The 23612-nt window shown below is 42.4% G+C and overlaps 1 protein-coding gene across 2 annotated transcripts in view; it reads left to right on the forward strand.

Annotated features, from left to right (window-relative positions):
- The first annotated feature begins 3429 nt into the window (after window positions 1–3429).
- The window catches only part of LOC108787627 (prostaglandin reductase 1-like), an 89929-nt gene continuing 69746 nt past the window's right edge, over window positions 3430–23612 (forward strand). For both annotated transcript variants that reach the window (XM_018557224.1, XM_018557225.1), the window contains exons 1-6: window positions 3430–3500; window positions 5875–5990; window positions 8214–8259; window positions 17664–17723; window positions 19177–19344; window positions 22673–22790. In XM_018557224.1, the coding sequence (XP_018412726.1) occupies window positions 5885–5990; window positions 8214–8259; window positions 17664–17723; window positions 19177–19344; window positions 22673–22790 (498 nt within the window). In that variant the 5' untranslated portion in view covers window positions 3430–3500; window positions 5875–5884. The remainder of the gene's footprint in view (window positions 3501–5874; window positions 5991–8213; window positions 8260–17663; window positions 17724–19176; window positions 19345–22672; window positions 22791–23612) is intronic.

The following is a 23612-nucleotide window of genomic DNA, read 5'->3' on the forward strand; positions in this document are numbered from 1 at the left end:
CTTCTTCATGTCACTGTGTCCAGGTCTGACGATTGGCCCACATACACAGAGGCCCTGGAGAGAGGGTTAAGGTGGCCATACACCTTACAACCATTGCACGACTTGCATTGTGCCATCGATTATTGCATGATCGCGGGATCACCCGTGATTATCATACGATAATCGTAAGGTACACGGGCAGCTTTAGGAAGAGCGCAAATCAGTGTGTGTAGCTTGTGGAGGGAGGCACTGCAGCTTTTATTAAAATAAGACCTGGTGATACTGCCATGAAGTTCTTTGTGCAAGCACTTCCTGTTTTAGGCTTCATGCACACGTTAAAACAGGAGACATTACCTGGGAAGTATAAACAACTTTTTCCTATTTTTAGATTTTCCTGGGAATAGTCATAGCACTTTTTCCCCCTCCTTTTGGGGGGAAAAAAGTGCGTCTTATGGAGCGAAAAATACGGTATATATATGTATACATATATACATACACACACACACACATACATACATACATACAGAGTAAAATATAATCCATATACCAATAATATTATATATTTATTTATATATACATCAGATTTGTGAATTGATATTCAAGTATCTGTCAGTGTAAAGGTCACAATGTATTAGAAAGCACGAGACCTTTTTAAAAAAACGCTGAGAAGTAAAGTCCCTGATACACAGTTGACTAGTTGCTATGGGCAGCAAATGAAATAAATATTCTCTATAACTAGACAACCAGGACATATAATTGATTCTATATTATCCACAAAGGGTTAACAGCACTCTCTCAACCCTGCAGCAGTGCCTGTACCTGCTCTCAATAGTAGTCTATGTCCGCCCTCTCTGTGCAGCAAGTAGCTTGTTCCTTCTGAGTAAACCTTTCAGGGAGAAAATGCCTCTCTCACGGACATCAGGGAGCTGCTGTCCAAAAGAAGGAGACTCCCTGAACATCAAGGAGACTTGAGATCCCTGTGTTTAGATGCATTTACATTAAACGATTCTGTGACACAGAAAATTCTTGTTTGTGCAAACACAGCTGGACTGAATGCAAAAGGTATGCTTGTAGCCATAGCAATTCATTACATGTTTCCAGGTATCTTTAGAAATGAGCTTCAAACCTTGGCGCAAGTATTTCATGACTGTGTGCATGAGGCTTTGGAACAGGGGTGGGCAAACTCTGGCCCTTCAGCCACACTCCCTACCACCCCAGAATCTGGCCGGAACGCACTGTGTCTGGTGTGAACGGGCCCTGAGGGCCCGTTCACACGACGTCCGTTTTGTGTGCTGACCGGCTCCGTACGCTGCTGCACTCAAAATGCATCCCAATGTATCCCTATGTGTTTTATGGGCTACAGTTCTCACGTGCGCAGTCTGTTCAGCTTACGACAGAAAAAATACTGCATGTCACATTTTGTCCGGTCCGGAAACGGTCCGGAAACGCACAAACGCGCACGAAACGCAACGAAAACGGAACGGAAACGCAACGCAACGCAATGCAGCTAAGGGGGGAAAAAAAGAAAAAATTGTATTCTTGCTCCACTTATTATGATGTCATCAACGTTGACAAAAAATTAACTGTCAGCATCCGGACCAAAAACGCATCAAAAACGCACTGCATCAGCAGCTCCACGTCTGCTGATCAGCACCTGATCAGGACCTGATCTCATGTGAACAGGCCCTTAACGTACATTAATTAGGAAAACTTCAGGTCCACCTCTGCTGATTAACAGCAGCAGTGGGCAGGTGCAATAGCCAGCCTGCTATTCACTATTGCAATTTGAAATGGCCAATAGCAGCCTAGCTATTCATCCCCCTGCTATCTGTTGTTTTATTTTTATTTTTCTCATCAAAATACGGGACAAAAACCCAGCAGATAACGGGATCCCGGAAAGATTTACTCTAAAGAGTAAACCTTTCTGGGATAAAATGTTTTTCTCTTCCTGGTGTCAGGGAGCTGCTATCATATTGGAGGAGACTCCTGGAACATCAGGGAGAGTTGGGATGTCTGTAACCCTGTCACAGAGACTCTGCTGAAGGAGAGACAGCCTGATTTGTGACAAATTCTGTCGCTAATTTCCTTGATAAATGTCCCCCATACTGTTTTAGCATTGTTATTCAGTTATGGTTTACATCTAAACCAAGAGAACAGAAAGTGAGAGAATTAGATTGGCAAGTAAGGGACCTTTCACACAGCGTTCTGATCAGTTTTTCAGGCAGATCTGATGGGAAGCTCAATGGGTATTAGGATGTATACGGACGTGCATCCATTTACATCTGATTAAACCTGGTCATACACCTTACAATTATCTTCAGATTTTCTATGGTCATATGGAAAATGTGCAATAGATTCCTCCATCTACGCTAAAGTGTGTGTATGGAGGAATCTCCAGCTGGGCCAAGCTTTAGTATTTTGCTAGTCGGCCCCTCTGGCTCTCAAAATACCTAAACAATACCTGCATTCAATTAGATTGTTCAGGTATTTTGACAGCTAGCGGGGCTGACTAGCAAGATACTGAAGCTTGGCCCAGTGGGAGATTCCTCCATCCACATAGTTTAGCGTAGATGGAGGAATCGGTTGCACTTTTTCCATCTGACCATAGAAAATCTGCAGATAATTGTAAGATCCTAATAGGTTGGACTTGATGGACTAATGTCTTTATTCAACCTCAAATACTATGTAACTATGTAACTATGTAAGGTGAATGGCCAGCTTAACACTGAATACGTCTAGGTCCACAAAAAAAAACAAAGAAAACAGAGCAGAGTTCCGGGATGGATTGGAGGTACTCTGATGTAAATGGCCACTTACATCTGACTCCCCATAGACCAAACATGGGTCTGATTTGGTTCAGTTTTTTCTTCTACCGTAAAATAGAGGAAAAAAACTGAATGGACAAGGATGTCAAAAACTTGACAGACACTCTTGTGACACCCTGTACTGCATTGATCAGCAGGGGATCACTGCACAGATTCCCTGCTGATTGGAATGGATGGCTCCCATGTGAAAGGGGTCTAAGGGCCCGTTTACATCAGCAGCAGGTGAGCTTTATGGTGCACATAACATGCGGGCACCCGTGCACTGTAACAGCTCATTGCAGTGTTTAAATTTTTCTGTTTTTGAGTTTTATTAAACGTTAGCAAAAAACACTTCATTCAACTCTATGTACAACTTCTGTGCCTTGTTGTGCAATACATCTCTATGTACAACTTCTGTGCTTTGTTGTGCAATACATAGACGTGCTTAATTTTTATGCACTGTACGCCAACACACTTAGTGAAAGAAGTGTAGCTCTAGTAAAAGACTGAAGTCCTTCATCTATAGTGTGTGCTTGTCAGAGGAGGAACCAGAGAGAGGGGGGAGGGGAATGGATACTGGTGATTGTGAGTGAGAGGGGAGAGGGGAGTGGGGAGGGAATTCTCAGGCTAGCATAAAAGCGTACACCATACTTCTGTGTTTTTACTTGAACAGTAACCAACAAGGAAACATATTCACCATACAGAAGATTTCAACAAGTAAGTATAATGATCTCCTTACTGGAAAGCTGCCTCTGCAGGGAATACATAGATGTGGTGTGCAAAGTGTGCTTGTTCCCCATCTGCTGTATAATCATGAACTCATTTACATCGCAAGAGAATGCATAATCCTATTTTAGTGCTAAATGTCCCCGACTTTGAGGGACACTCCCAGCTTATGGGGAATCCACCTTGAAAATGATCTGTTTTTCTACATCTTTACGGTCTATTGGAGTTAATAGCATTAAAGATGTGTATTGAACATGCATTCTAATTCATGTTTGTTTTTATGCCAGAAGGTAATTGCAAGGTGTGATATGATCATGACAGACCTAATCATACAGCTTCATAAAAAAAAAAAAACTTTTGGAAATTGTTTTTTAAGCTATGGCAGCGCTAAAGTAATTTTGCTGCAAGAAAGGTGAAAATGTTCTTGCTAACTGGTGAATGGTTGTGGGTTATAACCAGTACAAAACAGTCCATCTTGTATAAAGAGCAGTGATGCGCCGGGGCTTGGTGTGAGCCAAGTTCGCCAAAACTGCCCAATCAGTTGTGGCAGGAGCAATTTCACTGCACAGCTACATGTCACATAGGGGAAGGGAATACGCCTACTACAGCTTCCAGAACTGAGTGGGGGCATATTGGTCAAATTTTTCAGTGAGCTTGGGCAAACTCAGGTGAACTGGGTTCGCACCGAGCCCCAGCTCCTCCCTAGAGATGAGGCTGGGCTTGGTATGAATCCAGTTCTCCCAAGCCCACTCAAAACTGACCACCAATCAGTGGTGGCAGTTGCAGAGAGGGCATTCCCCACCCTGTGTGACGTATAGCTGTGGAGCGGGGAATGTGCCTCCCTACAATTGACTGGGTCGGAAGGAGAATGGTGGTGGTCAGAGTTTTGAGTGGGCTTGTACAAACTGGGTTCACACCAAGCCCCAGCTCATCACTAGATTCCGGAGCAGTGGTATTTCAGTCTATGCTTGCTGTGTCCAAATGCCAGATAATATGTACTGTAGTTCTGCTTATACTTTTGCTAGCTTCTGCTAACAAGTTTGTGATATTAAACCTTTGCTCTCTGCTCCAGAATTGTATGAAACCCGGTACAATTATTAGGTGGATTGCATTCTTTCTTGCTAGTCTGTTGGGACATGCAAATGTCCCCTTCCCCATTGTAGACTGGAATCATATCTGCACTGAACAGGTCATGTAACTGATTTCGCTGTATACAGTCTTCTGGAAGTACTGGTATTGTTGCAAGGGGTTTTGCCATCTAGTACTTCCCTGTTCTTTCCAGATATTTCATGCTCTGCCTTCTAACTACAGAACTCGCAACCACTGTCTTACAGGATATATAGATAATCAGTTGGAAATGTAATGACGAAAACATCCACCTTATACATTATTTTACTGGATTATTAAGTGTTTTTTTTTTGTTTTTTTGTTTTTTAAATAACTTTAGAAGTCTAAATACATAAGATCCTGACTAGTGATGTGTGGGGGGCTTTGTGTGAACTAAGGCTGCACAAAACAATCTTTGCCACACCCCCTTCCAGCCCAAACATTTGCAGCAGGGACATTTCCCACCTCGTTGTGATGTGTAGCTGAGGGACATGCCCTAGATGTGACTATTTTGGGCCTAGAGGTGGGTGTGTCAGTGACCGTTTGACATGGGCCCACACAAAGCCTGCTCCCATCATCATTTCTGGCATGCCACAAAATAGAGAAACCGTATGTATTTTTTTTTAGAAACGCTCTAAAGTTTTTTTTTTTTATTATTATTTAGGTAGAACTAAACTAATGAAGAGTGAGGTATGCATAGTACACCTGCATATTCCCTTTTCTCTCCCCCCCACCCCCTTTATTTCCACCTGGTAATCCTGAAAACACTTCCTGCACCTGGGTGGCTTCTACACTCAAGTCTCCACTGTATGTAGGGGCGCAGCCATGGTTGTCACACATGCTGGTCATAAAACATATATGCCCTTGTTCACCTTCATCACATAGTAGTTGATGGGTTTAGAAGTTTACACAATAAAGATCAAGTTCTTTTTGCTTTTCAGCTCAAGGGACATGACAAGGGCACAACATTTTTGGCAAGAATAACAGGTATTTTTCTGACTTGCTGAAAATGTCTTCGCCTGAAGAAAGAAATTAATACAAACGCCATCGCTAAGTACTAGCAAGCTGCAATATGTTTTGGTGTGGAGACACTTTAATGTCTGCCTCTCCCTCCTACATGCCAATTAGAAATGCAGTATGCAGTTTAACTAGTACTTTTTTTTTTTTCTCAGATTCATGTACAATTCAGATGGACCTAGAAATAATTCAGTCATGCAACATGTCTCATTGTATGTCAATTATCCATCTTATATGATAGGTCCGTAATCATGGTTGTAGCAAAATCATGGACAATGGTGAAGCATTTTGATGGGGGACCAAAACCTGAGGATTTTAAGCTGGTTGAAGAGGAGCTGCCAGCACTCAAAGATGGAGGTAAGGGACTTATAATATGCGTATAATCTCTGATTTTATAAATTATACTGTCAGCTGTAACCATTGCCTGTAACTATATGCAAAATAAAAACGATTGTTACATTAAGGTCCCCTAAATGCCATAATAAATTTAAAAAATAAATGGTCACCCTGTGGCACATGCATGTTTTATGCAGCCCCCAAAACTGAGAGGCTCTGATAATTGAATTTTTACCTCTAAATCCCTATTAGCCACTCGGCTTTACCATCATTTTTCAAGAACCAGTGGGGAGTTTATGGAGCAATGTGGTTCCAGGGCTCCTGGTGCACTAGATAAGCTGTGTATATAAATGCTCATGTGTGGGCTGTATGGTTGCTAGATGTAGCCAAGGAGTATATGCATTTCTTATGATCCTCAGAGCCATCTAGTGGCCATACACTACAGCGAATCTTGTTTGGTCAGCAAGTGGTTTATAAAACAGCCCCATAGTGTTGCATTATCGTTTATAATGTGCTATTCAATTTGAATGGTCTGGCAGTGTACCTTTACACACAATAACGCACCTACAGCACTTTTGGTGACAATGTGCATCATGGCACATGTGCGTTATGGACTGTACTACTTCTGTATTGGCAGCTACTATACAAGTGCACAGGGACCATTCTAAATGAATTTTACCACAGTGTAAATCTAGCGCTCTAAGGCTTCCTCTTAAAAAAGGACTTCAGCCATAACATTATGACCACTGAGAGGGGAAGTGTATAACATTGATTTATCTTGTTACAGTGGTACCTGGAGGTGGGTGGTACATATTTGGCAGCAGGTGAACATTTTATTACTAAAGTTGATGTGTTGGAAGCAGAAAAAATGGGCAAGCTTTTGGATTTGAGCGATTTTTGTTTTTTTTGGTTTTTTGTTTTGTGTTTTTTTTGTTTTTGTTTTGAGAGCCAAATTGTGATGGCTACATGACTGGGTAAGAGCAAATGCAAAACTGCAGCTATTGTGGGATGTCTGCAGTGGTCAGGGCCAACCATAAGTGGTCCAAGGAAGGAAAACCAGTGAAGTGGTGACAGGGTCCTGGATTGCGAAGGCTCATTGATGCACATAGGCAACAAAGGCTGGCCTGTGTAGTCCTAGCCAATAGAAGAGTTACTGTAGTTCAAATTGCTGAAAGTGAACGTTGGTTCTAACAGAGGTGCCTGAACAGAGTGCATCCCAGTTTGTTGGGTTTGGGGCTACGTAGCCTCAGACCAGTCAGGGTGGCCATGCTGATCCATGTCCATCGTCAAAAGCAGCCACAATGGAAGAAGGTGGCCTGGTCTGATAATCATGTTTGTGTCCCTTACCTGGGGAAGAGATGGCACCAGGATGCACCAAGAAGACGGCAAGACGGCGGAGGCAGTGTGATGCTTTGGGCAATGTTCTGCTGGAAAATCTCAGGTCCTGTCATTCATGTGGATGTTATTTTGACATGTACCACCTCCCTAAACATTGTTGCCTTCCAATTACATCCCTTCATGGAAACTGTATCCCCTGATGGCAGGGGCCTCTTTCAGCAGGATAATGCGACTGTCACACTGCAAAAATGGGTTTAAGAATGGTTTGAGGAACACAACAGGGTATATGCAGGAAAAATAAGTCTGGTCCATGGAGGCCCCACCTCGCAACATACAGTAGTTGATGGATCTGCTACTGACTGCTTGGCACTAGATACCACAGGATACCTTTTTAGAGGTCTAGTAGAGTTCATGCCTCAATGGGTCAGGGATGTTTTGGTGGCAAAAGGGGGACCTACTTAATCTTAGGTGGGTGGTCATAATATTATGGCTGATCGGTGTATACACTGTCTAATTCCATTGGTCCCAGCTTGACACAATGTAATAATGCTACAGCGTATTAGTGACTTCCAGGTCCCTGCCACAGACGGCATGCTGAGCAACTTCGTTGTGCTGTCACTCACTGACTATAGTGGCCATTCAGAGGACACCTGGTATTCATTGAGAAATACTAGGCGTCCTTTGAATGGCCGCTATACTCGGCAGGGAATGGGAAGATGCTGTAATGGCTACTACACTGTATTCCAGGACCCCCCTGCCCCAAACTTGACTGTGATGTACATTCTAAAATTCAGTTGAAGCCAATAATTGCTAAGCTTTGTTAATTTAATTTGTTCGCGTTGTGTATTTTTTTTTTTTTTTTAATTGGTATTTGACAGACTTTTTTTGTTTTTCTTTTAACTTTAGAATTGTTGTTGGAATCAGAGTTTTTGAGTGTGGACCCATACATGAGGTAAATTTTATATTTACTGAAAATTGTTTCAATTATCAAAATTCATAAGAATGACCTAGGTATGTCAGGAAGATGTACATCAGATATTTTATAATTGGGTAGCCATGCTGCATTAGAAATGGAAGGTGATGTACCGTTGAATATATGCCAGAGAACTGTATTCACAACTGCTTTATTTGCATTTTACATGTACTAAACCTTTTAAATGGGGGCTGTAACCTCTAGCAAGTTTCCGAAGCCGTATGCTATTGCATGGACCTCCCAGCATATGGTGTATTCTCAGCAAAAATAGTATTCAAGTTTTGCTAGAATGGGGTTGGTTAGAACCACTGTAGGGTCTTTTTGGTGTCTGAGGGCCTCAGGGATCACTTAATGTGATTGCACCTTTCTGCTCCTGCACCTTTCTGCTCCCTCACCTCTCTATTGGCCCTTAAAGTGCATGTTACCCCAAAAATTGTGTGTCTATACATATAATAGATATTTTTTTAAATCTAGCTTCTTCCTCATCCTCCCTTGGGTTTTTGTTTCAAACTGGCCACACCAACAGGGAAGCAGATCACGGAACAGTTTGCATCCCTTGGATTGCTGCTGGAAGGTACAGGTTGCTGTGCTAATGCACATTGTGCCTGTATCTCCTGCGGTCAGTTTTGTGGTCCTACTCCTACCCAGCTGTAAGTTGACATGGGTTTCTAGCTGTAGTATCTCTGTCAAAATGTGTGTGTCCACACCACTGGCTGTGTGATTAGGAGACCACCAGCCTGCAGTTACATAATCCCACCTACTATATGTGATGAAAGCCAGCTTATTTACACACAGAGCTGGGAAGTTTGTTCTAAATGTTGTTTTTTTGTGTTTAGATGGAAGCACTGAGATCTTGAGGCATGCTGACTGAAGTTTTACTTTCATAGAAGAAAGTTGTATAAATGTATGTAGGAACACAGCATTGTGCAGGAAACCTATAGATAGGAAAACTTCCTATGTAGCATAGATAAGCATGCATATAGAGAGACTAACATTGCACTACACTGCCATCTACAGCTCAAAAGACATATTGCAGTCAGTAATACAATAAGTACAAATCAGAATATGTTGCTAAATTTCTAACACTAAACAGATCACACCCTTTTATGGTGAAGAGTGATGTGAATAATCCCCCCCCCCCCTTTTTTTATGGGGTGTTTTTGACTTATGTAATATTTGATGTAGTACAATGGTGGTTTTCACTGTGTTCACAAATGCTTTAAGGTCACCCATTACATTGAGGACAGTGGAACAGGGTGGGAAGACTAAAGCATGACATAACAGATCTGGTTGTTGTTTTGCTTTATGACGCAGACACATTTTGAAGGATTCTTGATGTGCACTTCAGCATAACTCTTGCACCATATTTTGTGAATAGAGCTTTAATTTACAGTGTCTGAGCCCACTTGTAGGGTCAGACTGCATCTGTAATGATGCCACACTTTATCAGTGCAGGGCGAAAGTAGGAAAACCTACACAAATCCCTGCTTCTCAAATGATGCCAAGCAGAAGCTTTCTAACCTACAATACTATAAGGTGAAGAACCTGTCATCAATACCCAGCCTTTCACACACAGGTCTCTGACATCACTTTGTGTTAACTTGAGGTCTGCTTTGCCTTCTTGGCTCAACAGGTTCACCTGTATAGGACATGTTATAAGGGAGGAAAACGACTTCCGGTTCCGGCGCCCACCACATCGGCTGCACATGTAACGTGCTCCGGCTACACCGGACCACCACGAACATATAAAATCTATTAATTCCAATCGAGCTTCTCTACTGACTTACTCCGTTCTGAGCACCAGATGGATGTTTGTTGCCCGAACTGGCGATCGATCTCGATCGCAACGCCGGAGGAGTGAGAAAGGCGCCATCGGGCCTAACTGGGCCTCCACATCCCCCTCATCCATGGCGGGATCCGGATCAAAGGAAGATACTGCTACAAACCCTTCTTCCATGGCTGTGGCTAGACTCCTCAGACCTACCATACAAGAAGCGGTGGATGCAGCCGTCTCTAAAGGAATACAGGCCCTGCGCCACAATATCATCGCCCAAACACAACGTCTAACGGAAGCGGAGTCTCGGATCACGCTGTTAGAAGACGAGCTGGCCAGGGCCCACACAAATATAAAGGAGACGGTGAAAACCCAAAGGTACTTACTGGAGAAGGTAGATGACCTTGAAAATCGGTCAAGGCGTAATAACCTGCGCATAGTCGGCATTCCGGAAACCTATCCTCCTGCGGCATTGACGGATCTCTGTTCCCACACTATTCCCTCTGACCTGGGCATTTCCACTCCTTGCGTAGTGGAAAGAGCACATCGCCTCGGCACACAGAAACCGGATGCATCGCGCCCACGCCCGGTCCTCGTAAAATATCTCAACTACGCTGTTGAGACTAACATTCTCCGAGCTTCCCGTGCCAACTTCGACCTCCGGGTGGATGGGCATAAGATTTTAATATTTGCAGACTACTCGGCGGAGGTTTGGAGAAAACGGAAGGCCTTTGCGGAGGTATGCAAGACGCACTACCAAAGAGGCATCAGGTTTTCCTTGGCCTATCCTGCTACACTTCATCTTCAGTCCCCAGAGGGGGAGAAGCTCATATTTACTAGCCCTCACGAGGCCCACAAGTATTTGGACTCCCACCTCCAGAATCTCTCCAGCAATGAGCAACGCTCTCAAACCAGCGGGAAGAGAATGAGGGTATTCCCTCCATCCCCAAACAAGCCTGACCGTGAGACAAGCCGCAAACCCCTTCCCACTTGAGAGACCTATGGAACGCGATGCTGAAATCTAGGCGATCCCTCTATCAAGGAGAGCATCGTCTTCTCGTAGTTCCTTAGTCGTTCTGGGAACCTCCACAGATGGGACACTCTAGTGGCTCTACCAATTGTGTCCTTTTTTTTGTTCTTTTTTTAACCTCTTGCCGTCCGCCCGTAGTAAAAAAACGGACGGACGGCACTGCAGCATCTGCGGGTTGCCGTCTCCAGACGGCAATTTTTTTCTGCTCGCGCGCGCCCCCTAGCGGGCACGCACGGGCAGAAAAGACCCGTCCAATGCGAACACCCGGTACCAGGTGTTTCACATATAGGCCGATCGCCTATATATGCTCGTTCGCGAGCATGACGGAATAAATGTCAGTTAAAGTACCGCAGCGCTGAATACTGAAAAATGGCCTGGATGGGAAGGGGGTTTAACACCGCGGATGTCAACTGGTTAAAGCTCAGGTTTATGTCCAGTTTGCATTATTGACTATTAAGAGCTCTTTAACTTTCCCATAGGTTTGGGATAAGAAGGACATGACTTACACCTTCACTTCTCCTATGGAGCAGCGCACAATATGTTTTGTTTGCAAACAGAGTTAAGGGGATGCAACAAAGTAATAGATCAGTGGTTAGATGGTCCCCTGTTTAGCAAGGCAGGTGAATTGTGCTAGTAGTGGTGGGGAAAAAAGGAAGTCACTAATGTTATTTACCAGGATATCCACCGAGTTTGCCTTTCCTGGGTTCACCCACTGTTATACAATGTTCTATTATTATCTAATGTTTTTCTGTTCATTCTTTTTAGCCTCCTCTCAACCCGGCAGCCTGTTCTCAAACGAATCTTCAGAAGAGCTTTCCTCTCCTCATGGCCTCTCCGCTCAGTCCCCACAACCGGTACATCACTACACAGGTAAATCGCGTAAAGTTAAGAGACAAATACTTTCGATGACACATCTTTTGTATAATACGTAAATGTAATCCTTAATGCAATTCAGAGTGATTTCCTGGAATGTAAAAGGCCTCCGATCCCCACGTAAGAGATCAAAGTCCTACGACATCTATTTAAACTCAGAGTCGACATAGCAATGCTTCAGGAGACCCACCTATCCCTGGCGGACCTCCCTCGTCTCAAAACATTTTGGGTAGGAGATGTCATAGGCTCACCCTCAGACGGCAGAAAAGCGGGGGTGGCGGTTCTACTGAGAAAAACCCTATCCTTCCAAATCATTGACTCGTCTGTTGACACGGAAGGACGTAGAATTAGAATACATCTTGGACTCTATAATACGGACTATGTGCTCTACAATATATATGCCCCTAATTCCCCTACCAAAGCATTCTTCCAGGAAATCACTCATTTGGTGGCTCACGAGCAAACTGACAACATTATTCTAGGAGGGGACATGAATTCAGTAATGTCTACACTGGAAGATAGACAATCGGCAAACCGTAGAGATAGACCTACCTCTCAGACAACCCAGTCTACCCTGACATTTCTCCATGATACACTGTCTCTACATGATGTGTGGAGACTGCGCAATCCAGAAGGGAGAGAACATACTTATTGTTCCATGGTTCATGATTCGTTCTCCCGTATAGATTACCTTTTTTGTTCAACCACCTTACTCCCGGTAGTCACAAATGCCAGTATCCATGATATAGTAGTGTCTGATCACGCTTCTATTGAACTGGTAGTACGCACCACACTCCCCAAAGGATCTGCAACACTGTGGAGATTCCCCTCTCGTCTCAAAGACGTTTCCTTCAGGGAAGTTGCAAAGATGGGTTGGAGAGACTACGTCGACACCAATTTAAACTCTGTTTCCTCACCAATATTGTTTTGGTAAGCTGGAAAAGCTTTCTTACGAGGGAAAGTCATGACCTACGTCCATGGTAAAACTAAGAAAGTAACAGCTGAATACCATAGAGCAAGTGGGGTGTTGAGATAAGCCTATGCGGAATATAAGACCCGTCCCTCTACCTTGTCCAAATCTGCTTGGACTAAGGCGAGGGGTGAATAGGAAAGCCAGGCTGGATAAATTCGAACTATACACTAAATCCCTATGGGACCTACAATTTCATAAGTTCGGAAATAAATGTGGTAAAATGCTTGCCAACCTCACCAGGGGACACAAGCCTTTGACACAAATATATTCCCTCTTAGACAAACATGACCTTAAAGTTGAAGACCCCGAACAAATCCAATGCAATATTGGGAGACTACTACCGCTCCCTCTACAGCACAGACGCTCGACCTACATCAAATATGACCACCTATCTTGATTCTATACCCCTTCCTGAGATTGAAAAATCTCAACTGGAAGAACTTAATGCAGAGATTACTCAGGAAGAAGTAGTGACCACTATCTCCAACCTAGCTAACTGTAAGGCTCCTGGGCCAGATGGCTACACGGCCGAATTCTTTAAACTTTTAAAGGAGGATATCGCCCCAACGCTCACCTCAATGTACTCCTTTATGTGGAAAGAGGGCCTATACCTTCCCACGGGCAATGAAGCCTATATCAAAGTTATACCGAAACCCCTCAAAGATCCCATGCTACCAGGCTCCTATAGGCCAATTTCACTAATTAACCTGGACGCGAAAATGTTATCAAAATTGTTGGCTGAACGTTTAGCGACCATTTTACCCACCTTCATCCATCCGACGCAAGTTGGCTTTACCAAGGGAAGGTCGGCGGTCATGAACATCCATAAAGTCCTAGCCGTTCTTGAAAAATCTTTCAGCTCCCCGGGACCGGGTAATGCGATTTATTACTGTTGACGCGGAAAAAGCCTTTGACAATGTCACACGACTGGCTATTCAGTTCTTGAACGGTTGGGATTCTCGGGTCTGTTTGTCTCCTTCCTTAAAGCCATGTATCAATCCCCAACAGCAAGGGTGCATACGGCAGGTTTCCTCTCCCCACAAATTCCACTGATGAAAGGCACTAGACAGGGGTGCCCACTCTCCCGGCAGCGGCAGTGTGGCTTCTACATATTTTTGGCCAAAAGTTTGTGCAACTAAAACCTCTGATTTTAACGCATACTGTTGACAGGGCTACTTGTTTGGTTGCAGGCTGGCTGGCAGGTTGAGGCTGGGGAATTTTTGTGTTTTTTTTTATTGTTGTAAGCCTTCCCAATGTGCGCCCTGCTATAAAGGCTGGTTATAGATACATGCATGTACCATTTTTTTTTTTCTAGTGCCCACTCTCCCCCCTGCTATTTAATATAGCCATAGAACCACTATCGAGATTAGTGTTACTCTCCAAAGACATCCAGGGCATTCATATTGAGAGGAAGTGAAATCTGCTTTATTTGCAGATCTCCTCATTTTCACTTCTAAAGCCAAGGAAGATATTCCCAACATTCAATCGCTCCTTCACACCTTTGAACAAGTGTCGGGATATAAAATTAATGTCGACAAGAGTGAGATCCTTAGGCTGCCTCAATCTTCTCTTTTCCCAATCCGATTGTGGTGGGTTTCAAATAGCTAGGACTTATATAACCTATCTGGGCATAAAAATAGGCAACCTTCCCTCTAGCATCTATTCCCTTAACTATCCCCCACTATTAACCAAGCTTTCCACACAATTGACGCAATGGTCGTCTCTTCCTTTATCCCTATTTGGCAGGAGCCATTTAATAAAAATGATGAGCTTCCCTAAACTACTATATCCACTCCAAACTATTCCGATACTCTTAAAACATAAGGATGTTAAATTCCTTGAAAAAGCCTATACTAAATTTCTATGGAGAGCGAAACGCCCCTGCATCGCTCTACGACAACTATTCTCTCCCAAATCTGAAGGAGGCTTGGGACTTCCTAATATCCGTGCATACAATTTAGCGTGCTTGCTCAGACACTCCTTTGACTGGATCACTGGCTCATCTCGCTATTCCAACCTGGTACTGGAACAGGAACTAGCTACCCCGTGGTCACTGGCTGCAATCCTACACACTAGAGTCTCCAAACTTCCCCGCCATTTAAAAAACAACCTAATTATAAGAGACACAGTGGTGGCCTGGAGAGAATCCAGATTGAAGTTAGACTCTCACCCATACATCTCTCAATATTTGCCTATTGGGGGTAACCCTCAGTTCCTTCCGGGACAGGAACACGCAGCCTTCCGAGACTGGCAAGACAAAGGTATCAAGAATCTGATTAGCCTTTTTGACAAGGATTCACAGACACCACACTCCTTCTCCTCCCTTTGTGCACGTTACCAGATCTCCAGAACACATTTTATACATTTTTACCAACTGACTCATTACTGGAAGAGTGAAAAAAGAGCCCCTCCTATATACTTAAGACCAATGTCTTAGACCCCCTACTCCTTTCCAACAACTACTCCTATTTCTGAGATCTATCCCCGTCTTAACTCCGCTTTCCTCCTACAACCTTCAAGGTTCTCTGTCCTGAAATGGAGCAAGACATTCCCGATAGAGGACTTATACGAGAAACTGCTCCAAGGGTATCAGAATGTGAGACTATGCACATTAAATAAGCTTTGGCGGGAGACATAATTCCGCATATTGCATAAAGCATACTATGGCTTTGATTTCTTCTTTAAAATCAAAGCTCCGACACCTTATTTGCAAGCGTGCCCAAAATGTGATCTCCTGGGAGCTGATTTGATCCATTGCCTCTGGGATTGTAAAGGTATATATGCATACTGGACTGAGATTGTCACCCTCCTTGCTAACATCATGGAGATACCAGTCCCACAGGATCCTTGGTTGTGCTTATTTAGTTACTGGGACTCGCCTCCCACCCTCAGGATAGACCATAAGATGTGACTGTTTACCTGTCTCTTATTAGCTAGGAGACTGCTGATGAAATTTTGGTTAAATCCTAGCCCACCTCCCTTGAAAATATTTGTGGAAACGGTCACCACATTTATGTGGCAAGAACGTTTAGAAGCAATATTGGACATGGACCGATATACCACCAAATTTTTTACTAGATGGAGTCCCTTTCTCCTCTTTCAACTGCAAGATGCGGAACTGGTTCGTCCCTTTTAGATACACTACCTGGTATCTGGAGGGGGCACTCCCAGGGTTCTTTAGGAAAATTTGCCCTTACGGAATAACTGACAGGGGTATCAAGGGAGATGGGCTGGAGCAAGGGAGATATCCCTGTAATCAGTCTCTTAGGTAGGACAACACGTGTGAGTACCTTGCTGTTCCACATTTTGAGATGTCTAGATGCGGGATGCTGGGGAGAGGCCGCGAGGATGAAATGGGGAAGCTACTGGATGAGTTCTACGAGAAAAGGCTGAAAAGGTTGGTGAGTTCTGAGCTGCAACTTCGTTAATATTTTAGCTATGTCTTCAATACGCTAAATAGCCTTGTCTTTTTATTTTTTATTCATTAGCATTTTCTGCTCTATTGCTGACTCGGTAAGCAGAAAGATATGCCCTGCTGTCTAGATATAGAAGGTAAATAGGAATGCAACATAATCGATAGGGGGAGGTAGAAGATGACCTACATAATAGCGTCTGACTTGTTCCTCCAAAAGTCCCATATCAAATTGAAGATAAGTTGACCTCTTTCTGCTGAATCCTTTGTGATTGAACCTTATGTTGGGATTCGTGACATTTGATTGGGTCTCTCTCACTTTTACATTAATTTTCAATTTCATTTTCAAGTCCATTTTTACATTATATGTATAGGCACTAGGACAGAGAAGGTTTACATATTGTCAGATTCTTCCGCTTGTTAGAAGGTTCGATGCATGTAGATCACACGCGACTTGGTGAACAAACCATGGGAAACAAAATAAAAAAAAAAACACAAAACAAATGCATGGATTGTACTTTATTCTTTTTGATCATACTATCATCTCCACATTGGGACCCAATGAGGTATCAAAGGAGTATCTAAGCAATAGACCCTCTAGGGGAAGGAAGGCTTCTCTGGGGAGAGTAGCATTTGTTTGACTGTTGCTAAGAACTGAATCCATTCCTGCTCATTGCCAAGTTGTCATTTGGTGACCTGTGGAAATACCACCTGGGACCAGATTCTTCGCTCACCTCATTGGATTAGTCATTTTAGTGCTATTGATGTCATCTTTCAGTTATCACATAAATACAATTAAATATACATATACAATTAAACAAGTACAAGTAAATATACAATTAAATATTGTAATGAATATCCACCGTGCCTGCCTTCAGAACTATCTAATTGTGCCAGTAGATGAAGCCCTTGATTTATTTTCATTATCCCCTTTTAATATCCTGTTTACAGCAAAGTTTGCAAGTGCAAAAATGTTACTTCGCTGTGCCTAGTTAACAGAATCTGTACAAAGGCCACTGATTCATGTTATATAAGAAGCAGTTGCTTAGTATATCCCTGCTGTAGATGCATTTCTATTACCTTGTAAGGACTGGATAGCTCAGGACACAAAGTTCACAAGATAAATGGCATAGTGGAGCCACTGCTTGGAATACCATGTATACCAAGTATGAACTGAAAAAATACAAAGCAAAAAGGCAAATATTTTCATAATTAAAATATTCATAAAGGCAAAATATATTCATTTCTTTTGGTTTATTTTTTGTTGTAAAAAATGACTGCAATGATATTTATTTATTTTTTTTACTCTTGTATTCCATAGGCCATACAGTAGGCGAATTATGGAAGAAGGGGATGTTATGATAGGATCCCTGGTTGCCAGGTAAATAAAGTTTCACTCATAAGAGAAAAAATAATATATAATTTCATCTTTAAACTGAGTACAGGAAGTTGAGCCCTTTTTGTGCTATTACTTTTTGGACGACAGGGCCTGCTTTCCTTGCATAGCCCCTGTTTTTTTTTATTTTTGGTTACTCACAAACCACTTAACTTTTTTTAACATTTGAACAGGCAAACATTTAGCTCTTCAGCTTACAGCTAAAGGTGGTATACTTGAATAAAAACCCAAGGAAAATTTGCCTTTTCAAATATTTATTTAAATCAGCCCTTTACCTCCTGTCTCTAAAAACACCTCTGCATGCTGATATAAAATTCTTACATTCATTAGTATAGTGCTGGCCTCACTGATGCATCCTAGGAAGGCTTCATCACCCTTGCCTTCCTGGCTCTGTGAAATGTATGACCAAACAAAATGCCTTAAGTTGCACAAGGTTTGTGGATATGCTTGCATCAACTGCATGTTTTCAGCCCCCACACCCCCTACAACATTTCAATGGGATTCAAATTAGGGCTTTGCCTGTAGGATGAATTCTAAGAGTGTCATGCAACATAACGCAAACCCCAATGGTGATACAGGGGTGTCTACTGTAAACCATGAAACTGTATAAAATAATATTGACCCTCTGCCTAAAGTGTGTGTGTGTGTGTGTGTGTGTGTGTTACACTCGACAGATCCAAATATTACTGATTATGCAAGAGATGGCTAGAGATCTCATTACCTGCAGCTTGTTTCTGGGGAAACTGATGTATCTTGGGACTTTGCGATTCCTGACTGATTGTGAAATGCCACATGCAGCCAGCTGTCAAAGCTCATGGCATAGGAACTAGGATAGAAGTTGACTTCTTACATTTTTGTTAATATGTGCAACCATAATTCAGCTTTTATGTAAGGTGCAGTGTTGGTGTTTTTTCCAAGCAGGGTTCTTAAAAGGGTTGTTTTTCTTACCCTCTCCAACTTACAGGCTGTAGAGGAAATAAACTTGTCTCTGGGAATATTTATTATTTTATGCTTGGATATATAACAAAAATCCATATATATTATCTGTGCTGTAGCCATAACTAAAACCTTGTTTGAGGAATAATTTCATAAAAGCTGAATGTAATCATAACTGTAGCATTGGGTTTACATCCGGCATTTTAATTCCCAGCTTGTGGGAGTAGATCTTTACACATGATCTCTGTGTCAGTAAAATTTGCCACATACCAGTGATTGTCACATGAGGAAGTGGTGTGAGTCGCATGCTCTAAAAAAGGCTGAATGAAGTGGCAGGGAAGGTACAGAAAAAAATGTGAGCATGTGGTGTAGGGTAGCGTGGACCTACATTGGCTAAGCACAGGTTTGATTTAGGTATTGACTCATCTTCACACTGGTCCTATTGTGCCTCCCTTTTTTGTATGTATTCATCTCACTGTGCATTGTTTTTTGTGTTCTGTAGAGTAACGGAGAGTAAAAATCCTGAGTTCCCAGTGGGAGGATACTATGTTGCACAGGTTGGATGGAGAACACACTTCATATCTGATGGCAAAGGACTACGTGCAATACCCTCCAGCTGGCCTGAGTCTCTTCCTAAATCACTGGCACTTGGAGCTGTAGGCATGCCTGGGTGAGTTGTACAGACATCTCCAAAGTACGTTTTCAAATGCATTGTTTACATTTTCTTCATCATGAATACCACAACTACTTTGCCTGACTAAAGATCATATTGGAGACTTCTTGTTTTGGAGTGAAGGAGTCCAAAAAAAAAAATCCAAACCAAAAGGTAAAGAGGTCTTCTGTTGCGCTGAACTTACTACTGTGGAGGATAATATTCGGCTGTTTCAGTATAATCATAGGGTTAGGAAGTATGTCAATGCTGAAAAAAGCATGGGGAAAGAAATGGACAAAGGTGTGTTTTTAATATAGAGGATTGCCCATGCCTGGTTCTTCCTTGTTATGGTGTCTTTTGTGTCAGCTTCTGCTTCCTCTCTGGTAACAAGTATTCCTGCTTGGGGCACTTGCCAGGTAGATTGCCATTTAATGTTTTTTGGTACCTTGAAGAGCAATGGAGTATATTTTATAGCCACCTACACATAATTCTCAAACACTGTTTAGTACTGCAATGCATGAAACCGAATCCCACCACAGGATTAACAAGTACCCCCATATACATGCAGTAATAAAACTATACATGCAAGGCATTTTAAAACCTTGCTGCTGCTCTTTTACAGGTAACTCTTAACCCTTTGATTGCCAATGAAGTGTACCACATGAGTTAAAACCTGTTTGTCCTGAGCCTGTCTATAAATACTGAAACAATCTGATAGAAGTGATCTGACCGGCTCTTATGGTCACTAAAAGGGCAAGTGATATGTTATCGATCTACTTGACCGTTTTCAAAGAAAACCTCTAAAGCTTCTATCTAGACATTACCCTAATCCCCCCCCCCTTTCTCCTTGTCTAGAGCAGGTGCCAGCATAACAGAATTTTTTTAACTTGATTTCTGTAGCAAGAAAACTTTCATTATTCTGTGACATAAGCACCAGGCTTGTTGCATTCTTGTAGGGGGGGTGCGCAATCTGTGGTCGGGCTGTTCAGTCAAGGTAGTCTCATTGTTTGGCTGACGGTATTGGTGGGATTTCAGTGCAAGAGACACTGGAAACTGGAGTCCAAACAGGAAGTTAGGAGCAAAATAGATTCCTGGGAGATCAACTAGTATTTTTCTGCATTGCAAGGTTTGGGATAAATAATGCAGTAATGTACTAGTGTTTGGGTTTTGTTTTTTTTTCCGCCACCTGACATGCACTTTAAAGCTGCCATTTCTTAGCGCTATCTAAAAAATGGATGTCATGCTGCTTCTCCGACTTTAATACTTTTGTTGCCGGATCAGTTTTTATGCACATTCTAATCCACGTTTTAGGCCTAAAAATTACTTCAACCCCCAGAGTTGTATTTCCTGAAAGCGGAGACCCTGTAGAATAAAATGATGGAAGTTGCACATGTTATGTTGCATGATATTAATGCAACTCTTTATCAAACCCAAAATTTCAGAAAAAAAATACTTGTTAATTTTATTGCACAAAACCACAATATAACACAACGTTTATTTTATTTTTGTAAAATATAAAAGATTAGGTTGTGCTGAGTAAATAGATGCCCAACGTGCCAAGTTAAAAAAAAAAGTGTGAAGCGGTGAGGAAATATATAGCACCCCGAATTGTCCACAGGTGACGCTTTAGAAGCCTGTACAGGTCATCAAGTTGACCTTGAATATCAGATCTAGAATTATTGCTCTCGTTCTGGAGTACACGGTGCTATCTAACATGTGTGGCGCAATAAGCATACCAGACGCGTGTTTGTGTTAGTATGCACTAGTGTTAATTTCGTTGTCAAAACATTTTTGCTGCATGTTTTCAGTGATCAAAAGTAAGTTAAAGGGATGACAATACATTGCAATTTTCTCTACTGAAAAGGTAGTTGACCTAGATTAAAACAATTCAGATGACTAAGACTAAAATGGTGTTTTAGTCTTAGGGGGTTTTTCACGAAGGATCCAGCTGTAGCCTCGGCTTATTCCTCGGCCGCCAGAGCCCTTCGGTTCAATCGAACTGAAGGGCTGCTGTACGGGCTATTCACTCTAGGCCGTACAGCTGCTGAAGGCAGCTCAGCCGAGCTGAAGGCATATGCTTCGGCTCGACTGAGCCGAAGCGGTGCGAACGGCCTGCCGAAGGCCGGCAGTAAGCCCCGCAAATGACCGCTGGGCAGAGCCAGCCGTGATCTCACGGCTGGCTCCGCCCAGTTGTAATGACAGATCAGCGTCCCCAAATGACCTGGGGATACTGATCTGTCATTAAACAATAACTGGGCAGAGCCGGCTGTGACATCATGGCCAGCTCTGCCCAGTTGTTCATTGACCGGGACCTGCTAGACTAGCCAGCCAATTGGAAACAGTTGGGTGGAGCTTGCTGTCACTGCTAGCTCCACCCTATTTTTCTTTTTAAAAAAACATCTTTTTAATTTACTTTTTTTTAATTTGGATTTTAAAAATATCTTTCAACTTTGTTCGTTTTTTTTTTTTTTTCTATTCTGCTCGGTACCACGGAGGTACGGAGCAGAAGAGCCAAATGCCGCTCTGTGGCATTCGGCTATTCACTCACTGCCGTTCGGCCCCTATGAGAATAGGGGCGAGGGAGCTTCATCTCAGCCGATCCACATGTTGGATCGGATGAGTTGAAGTCCTTCTGCACTTCGGCTGACCAAAGTCCATCCGATGAAATCAGCCATACTGAGCCAAAAGTGAATGGCCGAACGTTGTTCGGCTCACTTCACTTCGGCTGGGTTATTCACTCGGCTGCCTTCAGCAACTTTATGAATAACCCCCTTTTAGTCTTTTGCCTAAAATGCCATTAAGTGCCATATTTTAGTCATCTGAATTGTTTTAGTCTAGTTTTGTTAAGTAAATCTCCAGTAGAGAAAATTGCAATGTATTTTCGTCCGTTTTAGTCCTATTTTTAACTTGGTTTTTAGTTTTCGTCACTGAGAACATGCAGTTGACATCCTATGACAAATGTTTCATTGAGGAAATTAACACTGGTATGCACATGTTTGGTGGAGGGAAGGGGGTTGTTTTAAATCTTTATTTTACTTAACTGCACTGTTTTTCACAAAGATCAGTGCAACAGCCAGGCAACTAGTGATTCCAAAAGCCAACATCACTTCTGTAGAGGTTTCCTCCTAACCAGAAGTTGTGGAATCTCTTTATCGATCTGTTAATCGCAGAGAACTGCAGACCTAATATCCAATGAGCAATAATCTTTTTCTAGTGTTGGTGTACTAAATTGTTTGAATTCTAATTGGCTGCTATGGCTAAGAGTAAATTACAGTAATATGTGAATAAATCAAGTCCCCTCAATAAATGTGCATTAATGTGTTCTTTTTTTCCTTTAATGAAACAGTCTAACTGCATACTTTGGCCTATTGGAAATCTGTAGTCCCAAGGAAGGAGATGTTGTTCTTGTTAACTGTGCTGCTGGTGCTGTTGGTTCTCTAGTGGGACAAATTGCAAAAATCAAAGTAAGCCCTTTTTTTTGTTTATTTGCACTATCCCAAAATGCTTCACCCACCAAATTTAGGTTGTCTTGAAGAAAAAATGGCCTGGCTTTGAGCTTTCTTTAAACATGCTACTTGCCTGCTTCTCTTGCTGGTCATATTCCATTCTGTAGCCAAAAACATGTTGGCAACTAGTATAGATTATTGAAACCCAGGAGACCTGTCTTTACCACTCGCTACTATAAACGTTACTCCCTTTCAACTTATTTTGCCTATCTGCACTGGTACTCAAAAAGTATCTGTGCATCCCTAATATATAAATATAAATATAAATATATATATATACACACACACTCCAAGCAAAAAAAGGCTAATTTTCTGTAGTTGCATTGCCCACATCCCGGTGTACCCCTAATTCTATGTTTATAGAATCCTGTAAGGCAGCCTTTTTTAATGTTTCTAACACAAAGGAACCCTTGAAATGTCTTTCAGGCCCAGGGAACCCCCACTAAATACTACAGCCCATGGCACATTAATGTTAACAGCACATTACAAATAATGTGGGGCAATGAAATCCAGACAGTAAAAAATTGTAGCCTCCTGTTGGTGGTCAGTGGGAAATATTACCCATTTTGCAGAAAGCTAAATAAATAATTGGTATCGGTGGTCACTTATCTGAGAGTCAGAAACCTTGTTCATTGCTCATGGAAATCTTAGTCCTCTTTGGAAGAACCCTAGGGTTTTATGGACCTGTTTGAGAGGCTGCTGTAGTAATGTGTGTGGGTGGTGTGTGTGTTTTTTTTTTTTTTTTTTTTTGTCTTTTTGGAGGTGAAACACGCCACGACA

This window comes from Nanorana parkeri, unplaced genomic scaffold (assembly GCF_000935625.1).
Source record: "Nanorana parkeri isolate BGI_ZX_2015 unplaced genomic scaffold, ASM93562v1 scaffold274, whole genome shotgun sequence".
Taxonomy (NCBI): domain Eukaryota; kingdom Metazoa; phylum Chordata; class Amphibia; order Anura; family Dicroglossidae; genus Nanorana; species Nanorana parkeri.